Raw genomic sequence first — 18,025 nt, 5'->3', positions numbered from 1 at the left:
TAAATAAAATCTTTAAAAAAAAAAAAAGAGTACACAGCATACCGAGATATCCAGTTTTTGTTTTTTTTAAGATTTTGTTTTTAAATAATCTCTACCTCCAACGTGGTACTCAAATTTACAACTCGAGATCAAGAGTCCCATGTTCTACTGACTGAGCCAGCTAGGTGCCTCAAGATGTCTACTTTTATTTTTTAAAAGATTTTTTTTAAATTTATTTGACAGAGTGAGAGCACAAGCTGGGAGACAGAGGGAGAGGGAGAAGCAGGCTCCTCGCTTGCAAGGCCCCATCCCAGGACCCAGGGATCATGACCTGAGCCGAAGGCAGCTGCTTAATCGACACTGAGCCACTGAGGCACCGCCCCCCCAAGATGTCTACTTTATTTTATTTATTTATTTTTTAAAGATTTTATTTATTTATTTGAGAGAGAGAGAATGAGAGAGAGCGAGTACATGAGAGGGGGGAGGGTCAGAGGGAGAAGCAGACTCCCCGCCGAGCAGGGAGCCTGATGCGGGACTCGATCCTGTGACTCCAGGATCATGACCTGAGCCGAAGGCAGTCGCTTAACCAACTGAGCCACCCAGGCGCCCAAGATGTCTACTTTAAATACACAGTCATCTAAGGAATTACTATTCTGAAAAGTTTATCAAAAGCATTAGTCCCGTTAGTCACACCTTATTATGTGGCTTCTAGATATGAAGCAGCATATACTTCAAAATATCAGGACCAAGCTTATTATAATATTTGATTGTGGAAAAATGATTTTTAAAAATAAAAGGTTTCAATCTACAATTTCTGTTCTTTCCAGTCATTTTGCCTGCCAAGTCTATGCAAGTTCTTCTTTTTTTCTCTAAAAGTATTTATTTATTTAAGTAATCTCTACATCCAACATATTGCTAGAACTCACAACCCCAAGGTCAAGAGTCCTATGCTCTCCAACTGAGCCAGCCAAGTGCCAAGTCTATACAAGTCTTCTAAATGTCATACAACTCCTCTTTATTTTTTAAAATCTGCTTTTTCCTCCCCGAATGAAATGCTTCTGATTTCAATAATTGCTCTTTGTTGACTGCTAGAGTACAGGATAGGATTAACTTAATACATGCACAAAAACTTTCACTCAAGTTGACAAATGAGCCACCACCTATGGAGTAAAGTTTTCACTCAGATACTCAGAAATGAACGAATCTATTTAAGCACAGACATACAGAACATGAGCACATTTTGAAACCTGAAATCTCACTCGGTTTGGTGTATCTTTTCAGATGTCCTAGAAGCAGTAAAGTCCCAAACCCTATGCATTTTCAAGTTGGCAGTTTTCAAACTCTTCCCATGTTCTAAATCAAGGGTCAAAGTCCATCAATCCCATGCACTAAAAAACTACAGAGCCTTCTTCCATCCCTGCTCCAAAAACTGCATTAGGGGTGGGCCCACAACCACGCAAGGGTCTGGACTTTGTCATAGCATAGTCAAGACCCCAACAAACACTTAGGCCTCACTGCTGAAGGGACAAAGGAGAGTGAAGAACCACTGTCAGCTCAGTTCAGGCAAAATTCACCACATGCTGAGTCCCAGGGAGTGATGGGTCCAGTCACAGAGCTGGGTACAAACACCTCCAAACTGAAGGCAGCTTATTAAGAATAGGAACAACGAGGAAAAAATAAATAACAGGAACAATGAGAAAGGTAAAATACATTCCTGCTGTGTAACAAGCCAAGGCTACACTTTAAAAAATGGTCCTCTAAGTAACCAATTCGCACCGTCCCTGCAAGGGCCAGTGTCCCAATGCTAACACCCATCTGTGGCCTCACTATACTCCTGTACCACCACGGAACGTGTGGTCAAAAGAAGGAACCAGGGAAAAGCCCAGAGGCCAACACAATGAACAGGAGTCTTCCAGAGCCTGAAGACTGAGAAGTAAGTCTCAGTGTCTCAGTTCCCTAACCTCTCTCGGAGGAGTGGTACTAAGAGCTGAAAACCCATCCTGCGAGCCCTCTCAAACCGCGGTGGGTCGATGCTCCCCCCATCCCCGCCCCAGTACGGGCGACCCTAAACGTCAGGTCTGCAGGGACCTGTTAAGAGATCGGTCACTGGAATCCTTGAGACAGCATCTTCATCTTTAAGAGATACGGCCACGAGGATGCCGAGCCCTAAAGTCATGCCAGCGGGCTACACTGAGGGAGCGAACACTTCCAGACCAAAGAAAACAAAAATACTTTCTTAAGTTTGCCTGATTCTGCTCTTGACGCCATTTTCTGCCTGTGACGTCACGGGGCGGCGCCGTGCGGCAACGTCACGCATAGGTGACGTCGCGGGGGGACCGGGTTTCGGGGTTTCTCACCAGTTCCGGGTCCCCGCAGGGGGGGTCCCGGTTTCCGCCGTTCCTTTGGGTGTATTGGGGACGCGAAGCACGGATATTTTCCAGAGTCTCAGCAGTAAAAGCAGCACCGCAGCCGGAGCTGCAAGTCTTCCCGCAAAATGGCGACAGCTCCACTGTCTTCCAGAACTTTCCCCAATCTGCGCAGGCGCCGAAACATTCAGGCTGTGGAACTAATCACTGGTTTCGCGGCAACAGTCCAAAGTACAGATTTTCATTGGCCAAAACCCTAAGCATGGGTGGAGCCAAACTCAAATGTTTCTTAGCAACCATCAAGTTCCCATGGATTGGCTAACCTCTCCGAGAGTGGAAGCGTCTTAAGGCGGCCGCCCATCGCCCTCTCATTGGTTAGGTGACATGCGGAAGGCGGTGAACGCGGGCAAAGAACCAGAGAGGACTCTCCTGCCCCACTCCCCGCTCCAGGTGACTAGGCCAGCGCCGCGGGCGGAGCCAACGAGGAAGTACAATTGACTTCTTTGCCACTCTCTATATGTCCTAAGAGGGTCACGTGTCCTGCTTAGCCGCGACAGCCTCGGGGAGGGCAACTGCAAGTGTTTCACGTCAGAAGGATGCTGGACCGGACATCCCATTCTGAGGGGGCTGACAACCCTCCCAACTATCTCCTCCTGCCCTCAGTGCTTGGGCCCCGGGAAACACAAGTCTTGCCACACGTTTGTCTTCTTTCACAGTCTGGCTTATGGTCATTGCCTGGTCCCACAGGCACACACCTCCCATTGTAAAAATAAAGTTGGAGGTTTCTCAGGTGACTCCTTGGGTGCAGCAATACTCAGCCCTCTAACCAGAAAGAGCAGGAACCGATGTCCACTCTCACGTTCCAAGGGCTTCCAGAATCCCCATACTTTAATTGCCCAATGTATTAGCTGCCAGAAACATAGCTGGTTAGAACATCCGGAGAGCCACAGAGTCTGAGGATTTGTGTTCCAGTCTTGATTTGAATACTGACATTATAACTTTGTGTCAGTTTCAAATTCCTCCTCTGTAAAATGGAGAATTGGGACTCCTGACTTCAAAACCTAACCATGTGACTTTATTCAAACAAAACAGGTGGCTTCTTGCTGGAGATGCCTGCAGGGCTTCCAGTTTCCCTCCCAAGAGGTAGCTGTCAGGAAAGTGGAAGGGAAGCTGGCTTCCCCACTCACTACTCCCATCTTTCTCCATCGGGGCAATCTTTCCTCCCCAGAGAAAAGACTAATCACAGGTCTTAATGGACAAGACCTTTTTGCAGTTGGTCGGGAAAACCTAGACCCAGGAGTCCAAGAGTGACCATTAAGCTTCCTAAATAGGAAACAAAGTGAGGACCCTTTGGGTCTTGGATAAAGGCATAGATTGAATACGCCTAGGTTTAAGTAAGGTGTGAGAAAGCAGAGGCACGGGGCAGCAGGGCTGGAGCAGGAAAAGGCTGTAACTTCACTTTATTTGTATTTCCTCCCACACAAAACCATCATAACAGGAACAGAGATGGGCAGGGAAAGGGCTGAAAATGTGTTCAATCCACATGTTCTCGGGGCTATTCCAGGGAGCGCTTGAGGCCGAGTGCCTGTTGGAGTAGCTTCAGATCCAGCACTAATTCCTCCCACCCTGGCCTGAAGTCTTCACAGATTGGTGGCTTGAGCCCTGCAATTAATTCTCATCCTTTGCCCACCTTGATGTAAGGCAGGAAAGCAGACTGAAATGCTCCACTCCGATGGGCAAGGGGAATCACAGCCCACAGCTGTACTGCACTTTCTATGCCACAGGAGCAGAACTTGAAGCTGCTTCCAAGGCTCTGAACACTTGCGGGCAGGGCTAGAGGCCGATGGTGTATGAGCGGCCTGTGGGGTTGTGAATAGCAGAACAGACTGGTGCTGTCACAGCCCACTCATACCACACCTTCTTGGAATTGCTGCATCGCCAGAAACGCACACAGATGGTCTGGCCTTCACGTACCGTAATGGGCTGCTGCAAGAAGAAAGACAGGGAGGTTCAGGGTAGAGCTGATGAACTGTATGTGGCATTGTACTACTGAGCTAAGCGTGGAGAGAAGAGGATAAAACGTGATGTTCCAACCCTCATGAAGTTTATTTGAAGTGTTTTTTTATTCTTTTTTGTTTTTATTTTTTAAAGATTTTATTTATTTGACAGAGAGAGACACAGCAAGAGAGGGAACAGAAGCAGCGGGAGTGGGAGAGGGAGAAGCAGGCTCCCCACTGAGCAGGGAGCCCGATGCGGGGCTCGATCCCAGAACCCTGGGATCATGACCTGAGCCAAAGGCAGACGCTTAACGACTGAGCCACCCAGGCGCCCCAATCTGAAGTCTTTTAGAATGAATAATCAGAACTGAACCATCAGACATTGAACAGATAACTGAAAGTGTGAGGAGTGCCGTGAACATGCAGAGAACATGCACTACAAGAGCACCTATGAGAGGAAGTGCACACCTAGTCCCGGTGGTCAGGGAAAGTTATCGGACAAGAGGAATGTTTAAGGGGACCTGGAAGATAAGTTAACTGGGTGAAGAGATGAACAAAGAACTTTCCAGACAAAGGAGAAAGGTGTGAAAGCCTGAAGCAGGAAAGAAGACAAGGTATTAGAATCATGATGAGCACTGAGTAATGTACAGATTTGTTGAATCATTATGTTCTACACCTGAAACTAATACAACACTGTTAATTATATTTCAATTTAAAAAAAAAGAAGATCCATAGGGCTGATGGCAATGTAATCAAGGGGACAGTAGCTGAAAAGACACACTAAAACTAGATCACACCAAGTCTTACAATGTTAAATCTTTATCCTGAGGGCAGTAGGAGGTCATTGAAGGGTTGTTTTTTTGTTTTGTTTTGCTTTTGAAGATGTATTTATTTGAGAGAAAGAGAGCGCGTGTGCAAAAGTGGGAGGGGCAGGGAGAGAGAGAGAGAGAATCCCAGGCAGACTCCATGCTTAACGCGGAGCCCACAGGATCCTGAAATCACAACCTGAGCCGAGAGCGAGAGTCAGACACTTAATTGACTGCACCACCCAGGCAGCCCAAAGTCGTTGAAGGATTTTAAGCAGGACAGAAATATGATCAGATTTGGGTTTTAAAAAGATGCCTCTAGCTAAGGTAGAGACTGGACAGAAGAGTAGACAGGAGCTGTGGGGAAGCCAAGTAGAAGGGCACTGAAGACATCTCAACACCTACAACAGGGCTCCAAGAGCATGTGGGAGCACTAGAACGTGGGTCACAGTCAGACATCATCCTGACAGGAGGGAAGGGGCAGAACACCAATGGCAAAAGTCACTCCTTAACCCACTGAGTGTTAAAGGTGATTCCTACCTTAATGGGGAAGAGGATGGGAAACCATGAGAACATCCCAGGAGAGTGAGTCTCTGGACGGATACCTGTGTGAAAAAAAATAATGAAAAATTGAGGTCTCTGTGACTCTACTTTTTGCCTGGGCTGAGGGGAGTGTCTTCTGTGAAGAGGAATAAGTAATCAAAGACCCACATTCACTGATTCCTGGGCTCCCTGTGACTCTAAGTGAAACATGTACATAAGCTGCCCAGATAATATACCCTAACCCTGCCATCCACTGCCCCAGACACTCACTCAGGGTGATGTCCTGATAAAGCACAGTCTCAAAGTAGCCTGCAAAGCCATGTAGCACTGTGTTCACCTCCACAGGAAACTCCAAGGTACAGTAGCGGTTGTTGTCAATCAGAGGATCTGTTAGGGAAGAGATGTGTGGATGATAAGGGACCAGAAGCTCCAGAAAACTTGGGAAAGCAAGAGCAAGAACTAAGAAGGGAAGCCTAGAGACAGCTACCCTACCCTACCCAGGAGAGCAAAAGAATCCAGAAGGTAAGCTCTCACCCATCCAATCAGAGGACAGCCACACAGGAACCCACCTCTATTGGGATGGCTGAAGGTGAAACAGGGCTGGGGCGCAGATAGCTGGTGGAAGTTGTGTAGCCGCACCACGTAAGGCATCTCAAACTGGGCCTGTCCCAAGAGACCAAGCAAGAGCTGGAGCAGATAGGCAAGACATATCCACTCTCCCAGGGAAGGAAGCCTGAGCCTCCAGGACACAGAAAAGGATAAAAACATTTTCAATTCAACCACTTTCCCACATTCCCATCTCCTTCACCTCTTCATCTTCTCAAGTAGAAGAAAACAGTTGATGCTAATATAGAAAAAAAAAAAAAGAGGACTAAAGAGAATAGAGCTCTCCAGAAGAGGGTGGCTTTTTACCTCAGGGTCTCGGTCCTTTTCCCGACAGGCTCGGACCTCATTGTACAGCTTGGAGGAGGAGATGGGAGCCAGAAAGGAGGTGTACTCCCCAGGGATGCTCACACCGTCATCTGCAGAGCAGGGAGGGTCATAAAAGTTCCCAAGGGATGAAATGGTGTGTCTGACTAACTGAAGGTTCAAACTTCCCACATCAAAACAGACCAGGCAGGGGCACCTGGCTGGCTCAGTTGGTGGAGCGTGCAACTCTTGATCTCAGGGTTGTGAGTTCAAGCCCCGTGTTGGGCATGAGGCCTACTTAAAATAAAAATTATAACAAAACAAAACAAAAAATCCCAAAAAACAGACCCAGGCTGCTCCATATTGTCACATTCCCAGGCCAACCTACTCCCAACTCCTGTCATAGGAGATTCTACTTCTACTGGAAAGAACCAGGGGCGCCTGGGTGGCTCAGATGGTTAAGCGTCTGCCTTCGGCTCAGGTCATGATCCCAGGGTCCTGGGATCAAGCCCCACATCGGGCTCCTGGCTCAGCAGGGAGCCTGCTTCTCCCTCTCCCTCTGCCTCTCTCCCTGCTCATGCTCTCTCTCTCACTCTATCTATGTGTCTCAAATGAATAAATAAAATCTTTTAAAAAAAAAAAAACTGGAAAGAACCTAAGATATTCTAATCTAGTAGTCTTCTGTGGGGTCATAAAAGCCCTTTGAGATCTGGATGAAAGCTAAGCCCAAGGTACATATCATGTCAGTGCAGGGAATCCACAGACCTCAGACTGAGAAACTCTGCTCTAGTCCACTCCTGTCATTTTACAGATGGGAATGCTGAGGTTCAGAAAGATTACTTCATTTGCTAAGGGCACTGACCCAAATCCAACCCACCTTCCCCTAAACCTTGCAACCTTCTCCGCTGCTACTGCCCTATCCCCCACCCCCACCCCAGCCCCCACAACCTGCCACAGCCTTCCTAGCTGATAATCCATTCCCCTTACTCAGTACATGCCAGCCTGGAGGCACCTTTTAGGAAGTGTTGGGCTCCATCCAGGCACTCAGGTGACAGTTCATTGTCAGCGAAGGAGCCTAGAAGCTCACTGACGATGATGTCTGCTTTCTCTGGAGCCACCCATTCCCGCATGTCCGATGAGACTACCGTCACCTGGCTTCCCCATTCTTCAAACTGCCAGTTCTCTAACCTAAGATAAAGATAATGTAAGTGAGGACACTGATAAGAAAAACTGGCACTGGAGACAAACTTTCCAGCAAGGATGTTGCTGCTCACGTCACCACGGCATTTGGGTTCTTCTCCACAGCGTACAGCTTTATCCGCCGGTCAGCCTGCTTGGCTGCCCGCAGGGAAGCGTTCACCAGGGGACCCCGGCCTGCTCCCAGCACCATTAGCACCCTGAGAAAGAAAGGGGAAGTGTCAGCTGACTCGGCAGATAAAGAAGTAACTATGCAAATCTCTGGGATTATGGGGAAGAGCACTCACTGCACATTGGTATCCTTCTCTTCATCTGGCACTCGATCTAACAGACATTTATAGATGGCCTGGAGAAGGAGGGAGAGAAGAACTCGTGGCTACAATCCCATCTTCACCCAGGTCATCCCGGCCCTATACTTGACCCGGACCCACCCTATACCTGCTGATACTGAGAGTATTTGATGGGGTCCTTTTCAAACACTTCATATGTCTGAGATTCCAGATTGTCCATCAGTGGCTAATGAACGAGAGGAAAAAGGCAAAGTTAGGCAGCCAGTTTCTGGCAGGGTCAATGTACCAGAATACCAAAAACTTTCCCACTGCCTCCTGAGCTTTGGTAGGATTTTAGGGCAGCTACTGCCAGAGACATTTCCCCCCCAAGCTCCCTCCTCTCAGCATACTCCAGACCCACCTGGAGTGGGGACTGCAGATAGTCTTCATAGCCCTTGGCAAAGAGTTCGTAGGCATTGGGTGGAGGGCGGTTCTGACTCAAGTATTCCAGGTACTGGAGATAAGAGCAGAACTCCTTCTCTGAGTGGTGATTGGTGCCTGTGATGATGAACTGTACTTCCAACTGTGAGAGAGGTCAGACCATCAGACGCAGTCCTCGAACCAAGATTCTGGGATACTGTTATGGTTTATGGCCAAAGAACCCTAGCGTAAAATAAGACCTGGACCAGCAGTTTTCTAGTTCAACAAATCCCTCCAGGTATCAAGAGAACAGCATGAGGCTTCAATAAACTCATAAAGCCCTCCTATGTCCCTCCTATGTCATATAAGCATCATCCTGGCTCAAATAGCCCCATGGATCCATGCTATAACATCTTAAATGAAACCTTCTGTAAAGTTCTCATGAGATCTGGTTCCTTTTAAAGTGTTTCTGGGACTCTTACTGCCATTTGCGTCTTTGTTCTCAAGACCTCCAACTATGCTGAAATTGCTCTCCAGAAACCAGAGAGGAAAAGAAAGCCCCACAGAAAAAAAAGCATCACACACATGTGAGTAAGGCAAGAGGATTAGCTGGAGTACCTTTGAAACCCTTCTACCACCCACCTTGAGGAGCCGGAAGATCAGCCTCTGGTGCATCTTAGAAAGAACAGGAAATCCCTTCTTATTGGTCAGGAAAATGCTGGTGGGGAGAATGGCTGCTTTGATGGGCTCCCCAAGCCAACGATCAATGACATGATTAGATGGGAGGTCAGCCCCAATTTCAAGAGCTACGAAAAGATAAAGACCAGTTACCTACTGCTAGGCAAGATGGCTTTCCTTTGTGCTTTTTTGTGCAACATCTGTTTACTCCCTAAGAGCAAGGCCCACTGAGGCATACAGAGAGTAGCAAAACTGCCCAGCAGCCAAGTATACATGAAACTCCTGATTCTTTTTCTTTTTTTTTTTTAATTGTATCCAGCTTCACTAAAGATACTTTTCATAAACAATCATGGTATTTCAGGCAGGACGTGGGCAGACAATCCTCAACAGTATACAACTACTTTCAAACTCCCTTCCTCAGTGGACTACCAAAATCAGAGAGCTTACTATAAAACCCAATGAAGTCTTTATGTGATGCTCTGAACAGGGAGTTTAGAATGAGTGTTGACAGTTCACATTTAGCATGTTAACAACTTTTTACAAGCTGACCCTGACTTTCAGGAAATCAAATGAAAATAGCAGAATTTTCAATCTGAAGATCCACAAGCTAAAAAAGGAACTCTTCTGAGGGCTGCCATCTCCATGGTGACACTGCAAAGCCCATATTGCCTGACAAACTAGGAACCATGCTTTGGGGTCAGGTTCCAACAGGTCCCTGGGTTTAAGGGAGTCAAGTCTATGTTGAAGGCAGAGAGGGAGAAGAAAATGTAAAAAATGAATTTTAGTTTTTCCACACCACAAGGCATCTGTGCCAAGGTGGCTAATGTGTGTCAACACCAAGGAATCCCTCGTCCTGGGAACCAAGAGGAAGTTTCTCAAAACTAGAAGGGAAAAGTATCCCCCCCCGCCCCCCCCCAGTATTAATCTAGCTTCGGAGATACTCTATTAGTGACATGTCCCCTTCCCCTAAAACAATAATGAAGTGTTCTGTGTGCTAACAACATCTTTAAAAAAAAGCAAAACAAAATTCTGCATTTTTATAAAAATTGATAAAAAGTAGTATTTTAAACTGTAAAGTCGCCAGAAGTACACAGTTATCAAAAATGCACACACTTCACTTGGCATCTCTGTAACTCCTGATTCTTATTCACAGGAGGTCTGAGAAAGGACACCTATCCCAGGACCCTTGTGGACTTACCCACCGCAATCCTCTTGCTATAGTCACACAAGGTCCGGAAGTTGTGCCACCTGTCCAGGGTCAAATACAGCAAAATACAGTCAATATATACGGCCCACCAATCACCATAGGGGGAGGAGACCACCCTACAGGATCCACCCTGTACTTCCCCTCCCCCTACCCTTTGCCCTGGTACAGCAGCAAAAGGAGACATACCACATCCATGTCTTCTCCTCTCCACTATACTCCTCTGTGTGTGTACTTGGTGCATTCTCAATGATATCATCTCTAAGGTCCTCTGGAGCCACCAAGGGTACCCGCATCCAGAACTGCACATGAACAAGTACCCTACTTAGAAGTCTATTTTGAACTCACTGGGTCCAAAAGCTTCCTTCAATTATCTTGATCCAGATCTCAAGTTAATCCTTTTATGTTTTTTCCCAACTTGTGATTATACCTACACGTACTCATATCTTGTATATATCCTTATGTAAATATCTCCCCTGTTCATTATTGCAACTGTAAGTTTCTAGAAATAATTGTACATTCTGTATGTTTTCTACCCCTCTGCTTACTACTTTTAGATGGTGGTAGGCAGTACTGACACTTCAGTTCTGCCAAATGCACCCTTTACTGAATGGCTAGGAACAAGAAGGTACCTAGCACAGCCTGACTACCAATAAGCAGCAGAAAATGAGGCCCTCGGCCATACCATGGATGAGTGGTGGCCAGTGTGGATGTGGTTGGTCAAAACCCTGGCCAAGTTTGTGTTATCTTCCTGATTTAGGGGCAGCAGGAAAGCTGGAAGACCCAAATATGCCCCAAAATTCAGCTCCTGTAACATGGCCTGGAATGGAGATCAAGAGGAAAAGGTTAAGAGCTAGCAACCCAAATAGCTTTCGTTGTATTATATTAGACTTACTAAGTTATGGGAGGAAAAACTGCTCTCTGCACCCAGCCGGGTTACGGACCTGATTTCTAGAAAGATCCAGTGGAGAGGTCAAAGTGTCTTACCGCCTCGGAGTTCCTGCGGATCTTCTCCACTTTTGAGTCTGGACGAATCCATGGAGATAGCTTTCCCACAATTAGCGTATTCCAGTCTGCACTCCCCCCATCCAAGAAAGACAAAGACTAAATGAGGTTCAGCACTTTACTTGTTCAATTTCTAGTTCTTAACAGGGAATAGAGAGTAGAGATGAGCGACAAAGACTTTTTCTATCACAGATGTGGGATAGCCTGATGCAAAACAGGCTAAGGCTTTTTTAGCAGGTAAGCAAGAAGAAAACAAGAAGAGTTATCTATGTCCCAGGACTAACCAATATATCCAAGTCAGGAAAGGAGGAGAATGAGGGCACTGTTAGAGCAGAAGTTGTTACTGCCTCTAATAATTAAGGGGCATATGGGATGGTCCCTACCCCTTCCTGACAGCAGTAGGTCTGATCGTGTCTGGGGGCCAGGCCGATTCTTAGCAGGTTCCTGAGTGAACTCCCTCTTGAAACGCGGGTGGAAGACAGGCATGCAGAGGAAATCAAACCTACAACCGCGACAGACCCAGAATCGTCATGTAAAGAGAGCAGCAGTGCCTAAAGATCCAAGCAACTGGATTAGGCTATCTCAAATCTGCACAACCCTTTCAGCTGCCATCAGTCACCCGACTGGACTGCTGAGTTCAGCCCACCTTGGGGCCTATCACTTCCGCTGTACTGTGCCTGTTTCTCCCCAAAACACAGGCATGGAAAAGGAGAAAAGATAAAAACCCACGCCAAGTGGATTTTCTACTCTGCTGTCACCGGTTTTCCAAGATTGTTACATCCAGATTTGCCCCAGTACCGCCCATGCCTTCCCCCTCAAGGTTTATCTCTTCTCTCCCTAACCCTCTAACATTCCCCCCCACTCTCAGACTATAATCCCGCTCTCCGGGGCCTTAGAGGTCTCTAGTCCTTTTTGAGTTTACCTGACAACTCCCGTGACTTTGGGGCTCAGCGACCATACGCCCCAGCAAGTTTTTGTTTGTTTGGGTTTTCTTTTGTTTTGTTTTGTTTTTTGTTTTTTTTCACGCTCCAGGGCCTAAGGCTTCTCCATCCTCCCCCAAGGAGTAATGGTTTCTCCCGCCCTAATCTTACCCACTCCGACCCCCTCACCCCTGCCTCTCGGGGATGACTAGTCTGTCCCTCTTCGTCCCCGAGTTCGGAGCCCGCATTCCGCTTGCGGAGGTCTGGGCCCTCACCCCTGCTTGGCCACAGCCCCCAAAGTGTCAGCTATTTCGGGGACGCAGTTCAGGTCCCTCCCGCTGGACACGCGGCTCCCACCGGCACCTCCGACCGCCATCGCCGCCATCTTTTCCCTCGCGCTGTCCACGCCGGGATTCCTTGATATTAGCAGCCAATCACAAAACCAGAAAAAAGCCCCCGGAAGGCGGGATGAGTCGCCCTAACAACCAGAGCGTCTTCCACGGCTTCACAGCAGGAGACTGAGGGGTGGGGAGTGGCTCTTCCCGCCAATCCGCGGGCTGCATAGTGACGTACGACGTGGCTCCGGAAGATCCACCAATCTCAGGGGCTGGTTCTCGACGAACTTCAATCTCCCATAATGCTTCGTGCACTCATAGACCTCCGTTAAGGGACTACACGTCCCATGAAACCCCGCAGTATAAGCTTGAAGTATCATCACTGAGAAGAGTGTAGTTGTCTCAGGGCCAGTGGCGCAATGGATAACGCGTCTGACTACGGATCAGAAGATTCCAGGTTCGACTCCTGGCTGGCTCGGTGGGACTGGAGTTTCTTTATTACATCCCATGGTTATATGGTCGTAAACAGCATCTTTTAAGTCTCCCTTCCTTTCCTTACACTTTTGGAAGTTTCCTTGTTATCTTTTCACGCCTTCATTTTTCAGGTCTTAATTTCATTGAGTTCTGCGGCCTTCTTATGGCAGCTTTTTCCGTTAACTAATTCAGAGTGGCTGGTGCTCTTAAAATGGGCTTTGTATGGGCCTTAGTATATTTACAAATAGTTTGTGTCAACTCAGCCACTAATTCCTCATGATGCTGTATCTCAAACACAAAAGGTAAATAAACACATACACACACATTCATTCATAGTGAGGCATTACAGCAGAGAGGAGTGATGAACTGCCTGGCGGAGGCCTGGGAAAATATCTTCATTCTTGTTAGAGGGACGGAACGGAAGGAGAGGAATGAAGCAAGGAAAGACACAGGGAAGAGAAAGGGAATACTTGAAGGCAGAGAGCCTTCAAGATAGAAAGGAGAACACAGTACAAAAGGCCCAAAGAAGGAAGCGTTGACAGAACTTAGGGACTGCCTGGCAGGGAGCCGTAAGAAAGAGGAGTCTGGGTTCTGGCCTCTCTGTGAGTAAAACAAGAAGGAAGTGGGTTTAGGGAAAAGAGAGTTCGGGTTTGGAAATGCTGAATTAATTGGACGCCTAGGGGGCGCTGTGTAATAGAGAGTTGGATGAACAGTGAGGTGAGCCAGACCAGATTTGGAAATGGCCAGAAGAGAGGTAGTGACAGAAGCCACGAGACTGAATGAGATTATCCTGGCCCGTCGGGGACAAAGTCCTTGGAAACATGGTAAGTGTGTGGATAGGATAAGCTCTAAAGAACCCTGGGTGCAATGTAAGTGCTCCAGAAGGATGAAAGTCCAAAAGCCAAACAACTTAAGGAAATGCCTATGAAGCCTAAAGGGGTTGGAAGTGCTTTTGTCCCATCTTAGTCTTCATTTGATTCTTGCAGATATTACTACTACAGCTACTACCAACAACAACTACTACTAGGCTTTTTTTTTTTTAAGATTTTATTTTATTCATTTGTCAGAGAGAGAGAGTACAAGCAGGGGGACTGTCAGTCGGGGAGAAGCAGGCTCCCCACTTAGCAAAGAGCCGGATGCGGACTCCATCCCAGGACTTCAGGATCATGACCGGAGCCAAAGGCAGACACTCAACCGACTGAGACACCTAGGCATCCCTAGGCTTTATTTCTTAAAACAGCTTTAGATTTACAGAAAATTTGCACAGATAGTACAGCGAGTTCCCATATAGCTCCCCACAGGTTTCTCTGTTATTAACATCTTAACATGTATGGTTAATGTAATGTTATTACACTTCATGAACCAATGCTGATACATTATTATTAACTAAAGTCCATAGTTTATTCAGATTTCCTTAGTGTTTACCTAATATCCTCTTTCTGTTCCAAAATCCTATCCACGATACCATATTACGTATAGTTGTTATGTCTCCTAGGCTCCTCTGGACTGTGTCAGGTTTCTCAGTTGTTCCTCGTTTTTCGTGGCCTTGATAGTTTTGAGAACAAATGGTCAGGCATACTATAGGATGCCCCACTACTGGAATTTGTCTGATTGTTTTCTCATGATTAGACTGGGATTATGGGTTTGGGGAGGAAGATCACAAAGTGTCATTTTCATACTATCATATCAATAGTACATACTATCAACACAATTTATGACTGTTGATGTTGACCTTTATCACCTGGCAAAAGCAGTGTTTATCAGGTTCCTCCATTGTAAAATTATACTCTCCCCACGCCCTTCCATCCTGTGCTCAACCATGTGCATCCCACACTTAAGGAGTAGGGAGTTATGCTTACCCTCCTTTAGGGTGGAGTGTCAACAATATTTATTTGGAATTCTTCCCTGCAGGTCTTATGAGTAGATGGTTGTCCACAGGAAGTGGGTGAATGCTCCGCCGACATTTTAAGAAGTAAAAAAGAATTTTGAGGAGGCCAGCTTGTTCTCTGCCCCAGCTGTGCCCAACCAAACTCTCCATTCGGAGAAGACTTACTAGATGTTGTTTCTTCTTCAGAAGCTAATTATCTGGGCTGTGGACCATCTGTGCTCCTGGCGTCTTCCTCCTGATGTTAAGCTGGTGGCTGCTCTGTTGGTTGTTAACTAACCCATCCATGGGTAAGAGGGAGAGAGGAATATCTGTGAAAAGTAATGTCAGTTTTGCCATCGGTTAAAGTAATTTTCAAAAGAACTTGTGCAAAAAGAGCCTGGAATTTCTGGCTGACCTTAAAATAACTTCACATGGCTGAATTTCATTTGTCTGTGATGCCTTTGTTTTGTCATTCAGAATGGCCTCAGCTCTACAGCAAGCATGATGCTGAACAGTTCCCAGTAATTCTGTACCACCATGCTCCCCGCCTTTCCGACAGCACTTTCCTGTGACTTCTAAAAACAGCAGGTACTGTGGGGCTGCCTATATGAGCTGGAGAGAAGCAGAAGCGAAGGAGTGAAAAAGAAATAGAGCACCTTGTAAAGGACTTGGCCCTAAGGATAAAGTCAGAATTGGGGAAGTCTGTCTTCTGATTGGCCTCCCTCTGCTCTGCCCTCCATGGTGAACTCGTGCTCAGAAGCATGTAAGTTGCTGATGGAAGGCCTACTGGATGCAAGCCTTGGCTGAGATGAAAAGGTAGGGAGATGGTAGGACAGAGGGTCAAATACCCTGGGTGACAAATAATGGGACTTTCTTCAACAGGAACCAGTGACCAACAGGCAGAACCTTGGAAACTTTTCTGGAAAGGAAAGAGTATCCTCTCGCAGATAATTCTCCCCTTGCCCCTCAACCCCCCTCCCCTCACATTCCTCACCTCCAGGCCCAGTTCTTTTACCTGATCCTGTTTTTGTGACCTTGTTTAAACACCTCCAGCCCATTGTAAACACTCCCTTCATCTCTGGTCCTCCACTTCTCCCTCAGCACTTGCCTCCCTCCCCAGCGCCCCTTCACTCACCTCTGTGCCTGCCCAGCCAGCTAGACTTCCACACCAAAATAAAGGCCCGTTTGACCCTCCTACTGCTCCAAATTGCTTCTGTGCAATCAAGGCTGTCCCGCAGCTACCAAAGTGGCAGAGTTACTGAGGCAAAATAATCTGTGCCGATTTGCATTCTCTTCCTTGTCAGCTCTATTATACAGTGTTTATCTGTCAAAATGAATAGAAAGTAGAAATTGTTCTGGAACACAGAAAAAGATGGAAAACTACCCAATTTGTTTACGAAGCCAGAATATACCGAATATCAAAAACTGTCAGCAGAAGCCCCCCACCAAAAAACCCTGTAGACCAATCTCACTTATGAATATAAATGTAAAAATCCTAAAATATTCAAGATTAACATATAAAAGACAGCAGTATATTAATATAATAATTACATAAAAACCAACTAGGGCTTAATCTTGGGACTTAAGACAAGATTAGGTATTAGGAAATTTATTTATATAAAAGGTCAAAAATAAACCAAACAAGAAAAACATCTGATCATTTTAATAGTCACCAAAGAGAACGTGGCAAGTCAATTCCATTTGCTATAAACACTCCTAATAGTCTTAATATTCTTCATATATAAACACATGTATATATATGAAGTCAACAATTTGTGTAAAAACAAGAATGTCTAGTCTCATCACTGTGTTATTTAGTATTAGTCTGAAAAATCAAATACAATAGGCTGGAAATTTTAAAAGGGTGTTATAACTTTTGGAAAGAGAGAGACAAATTTATCAGTTTGTAGATGATATGATTGTATACATAGAGAATCCATGAGAATCAATGTTAAAATGATGAGAATTAATAATAGAATTTAGAAAAGTACTTGATACATGACAAATACAATATAAATCTGTAGCCTTTTAAACACTGAGAATAACCAGTCAGAAGACATAATTAATAAAAATATCCCAATAACATGATAGTTAAGATCATGGACTGTGGAGCCAGATGGTGAAAGCTCTGTTCATCCACTTACTAACTACATGAACATAATCTCTCTGGCCTCAGTTTCCTTCTCCATAAAATGAGAATGTAAATGATAGTTCTTATCTCATAAAGCTGTTAGGAGGATTAGTTAAGTTTAAATTAGTTAAAAATAGTAAAACATTGAGAACCTACCCTGCACACAATAAGCCTTTGGTACTGTGATTAGTTTTTTCTCATTCACAATGGTAACAATAATGCTGCTATAAAATGCTTAGCTGGCCACCTTCCTGCAAAATGTGAGGAACCTATATAAAGAAAATTACAGAGTTTTGCTGAGAAATACAATGAAGAAAATGGAGAGACAAGCCGTGTTCTTTAAAAAAAAAAAAAAAAGGAATGTTATAAAGATGTCAATTCTTACCAAATTAATTTCTCGCTTTTACAACATTCAATCACAGCTCTAATGGAATCTTTGGTACTTGATAAAATGATTCTACTGTTCATCTGCAATAAAAATCAGACAAGAAAAGTAAAGAAAATTCAAAAAAAGAGGAGAAAGGAGAAGGAACTGACTCTATATTTTAAGCCCTTTACCTTAAACCTTTTATGAAATAAGCAGTATATAAATAAAGGGCTAAAACGTTCAGTTGGTATAAGGATAGAATAAAAGAGCTAAACCAGTGGCCCAGAAACAGACCAGTTATATGTGTATACATGTTTGTGATTAAATATATGATTTAATTTGTAATAATAAAATCATCTGGGGCGCCTGGGTGGCTCAGTTGGTTAAGCGACTGCCTTCGGCTCAGGTCATGATCCTGGAGTCCCGGGATCGAGTCCCGCATCGGGCTCCCTGCTCAGTGGGGAGTCTGCTTCTCCCTCTGACCCTCCCCCCTCTCATGTACTCCCTCTCTCTCATTCTCTCTCTCTCAAATAAAAATAAATAAAATCTTTAAAAAAA

General features: G+C 45.5%; 2 protein-coding genes, 1 long non-coding RNA gene and 1 other non-coding gene across 11 annotated transcripts in view; 2 read left to right on the top strand and 2 right to left on the bottom strand.

The window, feature by feature from the left end:
• Nucleotides 1-2,558, bottom strand: part of RBM23 (RNA binding motif protein 23) — an 11,747-nt gene extending 9,189 nt beyond the window's left edge. Inside the window, exon 1 of one of the 3 annotated variants that reach the window (XM_081830776.1) lies at nucleotides 2,337-2,558. The gene's annotated coding sequence lies outside the window, so the exon portion shown is untranslated. The remainder of the gene's footprint in view (nucleotides 1-2,336) is intronic. The other 2 variants (XM_081830775.1, XM_031017263.2) reach the window with 2 other exon arrangements.
• A 1,219-nt stretch (nucleotides 2,559-3,777) lies between these two features.
• Nucleotides 3,778-12,723, bottom strand: PRMT5 (protein arginine methyltransferase 5). 3 transcript variants are annotated; one of them, XM_081830766.1, is made up of 17 exons: nucleotides 12,569-12,723; nucleotides 11,757-11,875; nucleotides 11,356-11,441; nucleotides 11,054-11,188; nucleotides 10,558-10,670; nucleotides 10,363-10,412; nucleotides 9,129-9,292; nucleotides 8,488-8,649; nucleotides 8,236-8,313; nucleotides 8,085-8,143; nucleotides 7,875-7,997; nucleotides 7,613-7,788; nucleotides 6,604-6,713; nucleotides 6,261-6,354; nucleotides 5,962-6,078; nucleotides 5,689-5,753; nucleotides 3,778-4,331 (listed from the first exon to the last, which is right to left on the bottom strand). In XM_081830766.1, the coding sequence occupies exons 1-17, from the start codon at nucleotides 12,676-12,678 to the stop codon at nucleotides 4,179-4,181; spliced, it is 1,914 nt and encodes a 637-aa protein (XP_081686892.1). In that variant the 5' UTR covers nucleotides 12,679-12,723; the 3' UTR covers nucleotides 3,778-4,178. The 3 variants fall into 3 exon arrangements, with proteins under 3 accessions (XP_081686892.1, XP_081686893.1, XP_081686895.1); XM_081830767.1 differs by having other exon boundaries at nucleotides 12,483-12,619; XM_081830769.1 differs by lacking the exon at nucleotides 12,569-12,723 and adding an exon at nucleotides 12,296-12,440.
• Nucleotides 12,724-12,800: 77 nt separating this feature from the next.
• LOC145723470 (uncharacterized) lies at nucleotides 12,801-18,017 on the top strand. Of its 4 annotated transcripts, XR_014148553.1 has the most exons (5): nucleotides 12,893-13,106; nucleotides 15,014-15,074; nucleotides 15,177-15,277; nucleotides 15,447-15,732; nucleotides 15,852-18,017. It is a non-coding gene; the product is annotated as an uncharacterized LOC145723470 (long non-coding RNA). The 4 variants fall into 4 exon arrangements; XR_014148555.1 differs by having other exon boundaries at nucleotides 12,801-13,149; nucleotides 15,447-18,017; XR_014148554.1 differs by having other exon boundaries at nucleotides 12,885-13,085; nucleotides 15,447-18,017.
• On the top strand, nucleotides 13,034-13,106 carry TRNAR-ACG (transfer RNA arginine (anticodon ACG)). The gene has a single exon. It is a non-coding gene; the product is annotated as a tRNA-Arg (tRNA).
• Nucleotides 18,018-18,025: the final 8 nt, after the last annotated feature.

This window comes from Leptonychotes weddellii, chromosome 9 (assembly GCF_054177405.1).
Source record: "Leptonychotes weddellii isolate Sample4059 chromosome 9, ASM5417740v2, whole genome shotgun sequence".
Classification (NCBI taxonomy): Eukaryota; Metazoa; Chordata; class Mammalia; order Carnivora; family Phocidae; genus Leptonychotes; species Leptonychotes weddellii.
Note: the sequence above shows the minus strand (reverse complement) of the source record. Positions and strands in the feature narration are given on the sequence as shown.

Excerpts from the sequence above, each read along its gene's own strand:
- PRMT5 (XM_081830766.1), bottom strand. The coding sequence starts at position 12,678 with ATGGCGGCGATGGCGGTCGGAGGTGCCGGTGGGAGCCGCGTGTCCAGC. Across the intron at positions 11,189-11,355 it reads TCCGCAGGAACTCCGAGGCG|GCCATGTTACAGGAGCTGAA; the intron begins GTAAGACACTTT and ends TCTCCATTCCAG. Across the intron at positions 8,650-9,128 it reads TGATCTTCCGGCTCCTCAAG|TTGGAAGTACAGTTCATCAT; the intron begins GTGGGTGGTAGA and ends CCTCTCTCACAG.